The sequence below is a fragment of the Plasmodium reichenowi genome, chromosome 13, assembly GCF_001601855.1.
Source record: "Plasmodium reichenowi strain SY57 chromosome 13, whole genome shotgun sequence".
Classification (NCBI taxonomy): Eukaryota; Apicomplexa; class Aconoidasida; order Haemosporida; family Plasmodiidae; genus Plasmodium; species Plasmodium reichenowi.
Window position 1 is genome coordinate 1,348,875 of NC_033658.1, and position 5,254 is coordinate 1,354,128.

The following is a 5,254-nucleotide window of genomic DNA, read 5'->3' on the forward strand; positions in this document are numbered from 1 at the left end:
ACATTTCAATTGAACATATATATATATATATATATATATAAAATAAAACGTGTTAATAATAAGAAAGGAAAATTTATTTATATACATTTCATAGAATGTGTGATTTTTTAGGAACAAAACTTACAAATTACAAATTACATGATATAAAAAAAGAGTTTAGTAAAAAACGAAAACATTATGATGAATATGATTTTTATGTGTATTACAAGAATTTATTAGCTTCCGAAAAAAGAAAAAAAGAAAGAAAGGAACAAAAAAAAAGGAAACACTCAAATGAACAAGAGAAAGAAGATGAATTTAAACCCTGTCATTATATATCAAGTATATATAAAAGAGTAAAAAATATCGAAAGAAAAAATATATATGATTATATTGATGAAGATGATAATATATATGAAGATATTGTTACTAATCGAAATTATGGAGAAGAACATAATTTTACAGATGACATAACCTTTACCTTTTTCAATGAAAATCTGTCCTATACCTTATTAAGAAATAATAACTACATTGATGGTATTCCCATAGGTGTTAATATAAAATTAAAAAAGGATATACAAAAAAAACAATCTAATAATAACCAAATTTATTCACATATTGAAAATAATGAAAACAAAGAAATAAACCAAAAGAAATTCAAAAATGAAGATGGATATAATTGTAAAGAGAGGAAAGGAAATAATAAAATAATTGGACCTCAAATGCCTCATATTTTTGAAGAAATCAGAAAACAAATGAAAAATGAAGAACATCATAATTTTAGTGAGGATAATATAGAACATTATGAAAACAAATATGTCAGTATTTTATCCTATCAAAATTATATGATATCAATTAAAAGGAAGGAACAAAAAGAATACGACAAATATATACAGTTAACATATACACCCAAAAATAATTTTGAAGGAGCCTTTTATGTAAAGAATAAAAATGATATAAAAGAAATAAAGAATAATGAATTTAAATTACTTACACATGATTTTTTACATAATAAAATGATTGATAACTATAATGTAGAAGACCGTGAAAGTAAATATAAACAAAATAAATATGGACAGAATAATTATGTTCAAAATGGATATCATAATAAATTTTATGATGAAAAAATTTATGATGATAATAAATATTCAAATAATTATGTAAAAAGTGAAGAAAGTATATCCTTAGATGACAAATCATATGATGCTGATTTTGGAACTTTAAAAAGAAGAGAAAAGATTAAGGAAGACACACATTTTGTATTATATAAAAAGAATTCTTTTATAAAAGAACAAGATATATATACGTATTACAAAAAATATTATGAATCCCTTTTTGCAAAGATCAATATAGACAAAACACATAAAAATAAAAATTCCGAAAATTTTAAAGAAATATATGCACTTTATAATAAATTGTTGAATTTAAATAAAGATGAAACATTAACCCCAAATGAGTTGATCAATTTATACGTTCCAAAAAAAAGTTGGATACAATTCAATAATTCACAAAATAAAAATACTGATAATATGACAAATCAAAAATATGAACTAAAGAACCAAATAAATTTTAATAATGACTTAAAAAAAAAAAATCGATTTTATTTTTTTTGTAAAATGAACGAAAATAAAAATGTAAAAAATAAAAAAAATATATTTAGTATAAAAGAAATGGATGAATTCAATATTTTAATAAAAAAATTTAAAACATATAATCCTGAATTCTATGTTAATGAAATTATAAATGAAGATTTAAATACAAATTTTCAAATATGCGATTATGAATTTTCTAAAGTTCTATGTGAAAAATTAAATATTAAAAATAAAGATCATAAGGATAATGAACAAAATGATGAAAAACGGGAGTCAAAAATAATTGATGATTTTTTAAAAATTCCACAATTTGTTTTTGAATCAATATTTTCTTAATTAAAATAATTTAATTTCTTAGACCCAATTTGTAAAGTTTTTTTTTTATATTTATTTTGTTCTAAAAATTAGTGACACAAAATTTGTGTAATTCATATTTTAATATATATATATTTATATATGTATTCTTAATTTCTTTCTTAATTAGTTTAATATATATTTTTTCATTTTAAATTTTATATAGGAAAATTTTTTCTATATATTATAAATATGTATGTTAAGATGAGGATTTATTATTATTATTATTTTATTTTTTTTTTTTTTTTGTTATTTTTGTTATTATGAAATTTTTTATTATAGGTTTCTTTTATTCTACTAAAATGTTTAAATTAACAAAATAAATATATGAAGAATATAAAAATGTGGAGAATTTATATTATATAGAATAACACATTCATTAGTGATATATAAATGATTATAAATTAAAGAGAGTATAAAACATAAATAAAAGTAATCAACAAATAATAAAAAAAAATAAAAAAAAATAAAAAAAAATAAAACAAATTACCAAGTAAATAAAATAGATAATATATAGCGATTTACTAAAAAAAAAAAAAAAAAAAAAAAAAGAGAAAAGAAAAAAAGAAACAAATAAAATAAAATAAAATAAAATAACAAATTAACACAATCTTATTGATCTTGCTACAGTTATGTATAATTTTTATAAGAATCCTATGATATACAAATATATATTTGTATTTTTCATACTATTCTTTTTTATCCTTACTATTATTATTATTTTTATCTTTTATTTTATTTTATTTATTTATTTTATTTTATTTTATTTATTTATTTTTTTTTTTTTTTTTGTTGTTGTGTATTTCACTATATTACATAAAATATTATTTAAGTATTATATTTAATTCCACTCGTTTTCTTCAGGTAATCTGAATTGTTCAGGTTCGTCCAAATCTTTATCTTCTTCACCTAATGCTTCATCAAAAGGTGCAGGTTCTCCGGCAAAGGGTGTTGCTGCTCCTGGTACTACTAATTTATAAGCAAGTCCAGCACATGCAAGTAAAGCTAATCCTCCAGCTATCCCACCTGCAATTTTATATCTATTATCTGATCCTCCTTTTTTTTTATTATTATCTGGCTTTTCATGTTCTTCACTTTCTGGAGATTTTGGAGTATCGTTATATTTTCTATTGTATGATCTATTTTCATTATTTCTTCCATGTGGACGTGTTTCTCTATCTTCGCTAATAGGTATGTGCCTATTTTCATTATTATATTGACTTGGGGAGTCAATTTGTTTCCTTTCATTATCCAAAACGTTTGGAGGTAATGGTGGATATGGAATATATCTATCACTTTTATCATTTGGTAAAACATTTTCATTATTGCCATTAATTTCGGGTTTCTTTGGAATATCAATGTTTTCTTCTCGATCGTCTTCTGGATTTTTTGGAACATCAAAAGGTACTTCTTTTTCTGAATCTTCAGGTATATTTGGTTCTTGTTCAGGAATATGTGGATTTGGTGGATTTTCTGGATTTTCTGGATTTTCTAGATTTGGAGGATTTTCTGGATTTTCTGGATTTGGTGGATTTTCTGGATTTTCTGGATTTGGTGAAGGATCTTGTGGATTATTATCTATTACATTTTCTTCTGGTTTTTCGACAACAAAATTATCTCCTCTTGGTCTAGGTAGATCATCTTCGGGTTCTTCTGGAACATCTAATGGTTCCCATTTGGGAGGGCATCTTTCTTCTTCACATTGTTCTTGTAATTCACTTGTACATCTTTCGTGTAAGATTTCTCTTTTTCTTGACCTGGTACCTTTACCACAAGTTACACTACATGGAGACCATTCGCCCCAAACACCACAACTTGCTGTTTTTTCTACTTCAACACAAACAGCCTTCATAAAGGGTCCGATAACATTTTTTACATTTTCCCATGCAGAATCAGCATACAAGTTACATTTACCATCGGATGGATGACAACCTACAAGAAATCTGTTGAAAGCTACATTAATACCTTGTCCAATACCAAAAACAGCTATTTTAACACCAAGATCATTTAATTTTCTTGATTCTTTTAATGAATCTTGAATACTATTTGGAATTCCATCTGTTAATATAACAACTAATTGATTAGCATTCTGTCTATTGATTCGGTCATTTAAATGTTTTCTTACTTGTAACAGTGCATCACTTAAGTTTGTTTTACCATATGGAAGATTTGTATTTAAGAGTGACTTTATAATAATTAAAGCCTTCTCTTTGTTTTTAGATGCATCACTATGTAAACTAATAATTTCTCTTGCATTGTTGGAAAAAATACTAGCATATAAGTGAATTGCACTTTCATTAAGATTTAATTGTTGTATCAATTTAATAGCTAGAGGTACTGCATGCTTCACCCAATTATGACGACGTATACTTCCAGAACAATCCATTAGAAGGTAAAGATCTACCTCATCATTACATACTTCTTCACGATATTTTATTTCATCCACTATATTTTGTACATCTCTACCATTAACTAGAAATAAATCAAAGAAAATCAAAAACACAATGACTAAATATTTAACATTCCCAAGATGATTCATTATTTTTACAATTTTAATAATAATACTAAAACAAATATATTATACCTTAAAAGATAATATTTTCTTGTACGCATGCACATACAAATTATATAATCATATATTTATATATACAGGTATATTTGATATAAGTGTAATTTATTTGGTGTGATATCATATATATGTATATAAATTCACAAACAAATATATTATATATAAGAACAATGTTATGTATATTAGACGTTCTTCCTATAATATACATATATATATATATATATATTACAAAAATTACGTGTATATTAAAGTTAAATATCTTAATATAAACAAAGAATATTTTTAACTTAAAAACTATGGTAAAATAAAATATTCAGTTTATACCTTTTGTTTAGTTGGAGTTTACACAAAAAATATATATGTTTATATATATATATATATATAAAATAAATAAATAAATAAGCACAAGTTACAATATTAATACGAATTCGTTTTAAAAATCATTTAAAACAAAAAAAAAAGAAAAGAAAAAGTGATCCTGACATAAAATAAACAATTAAAAAAAAAAAAAAAACTCACAACAGTAACAAAAATGAAAAGAATAAAATTTAAATAGAAGATGTTTTTGTTTTTCAAAATTTCGTTAAAATATATATAATATTGTGAACATTTTATATAATAATTACGAAAAGAAATAAAAAAAAAAAAAAAAAAAAGACAGCAGAAAAAAGTAAAAGGTTCGTATATAATTTTTATAATTCATAAAAATATATATAAATATATATATATATATAATATATTAAAATATATATTTTTAAAT

The 5,254-nt window shown here is 22.3% G+C and overlaps 2 protein-coding genes across 2 annotated transcripts; one reads left to right on the top strand and one right to left on the bottom strand.

Annotated features, from left to right (window-relative positions):
* Positions 1–95: 95 nt before the first annotated feature.
* Positions 96–1,907, top strand: PRSY57_1334800 (hypothetical protein; the record flags this gene model as incomplete). Its single annotated transcript, XM_012909279.2, has 1 exon — positions 96–1,907. The coding sequence occupies one exon, from the start codon at positions 96–98 to the stop codon at positions 1,905–1,907; it is 1,812 nt and encodes a 603-aa protein (XP_012764733.2).
* An 859-nt stretch (positions 1,908–2,766) lies between these two features.
* Positions 2,767–4,464, bottom strand: PRSY57_1334900 (sporozoite surface protein 2; the record flags this gene model as incomplete). The annotated part of the gene is made up of 1 exon (XM_012909280.2): positions 2,767–4,464. One exon carries the CDS (start codon positions 4,462–4,464, stop codon positions 2,767–2,769), a length of 1,698 nt encoding a protein of 565 aa, XP_012764734.2.
* Positions 4,465–5,254: the final 790 nt, after the last annotated feature.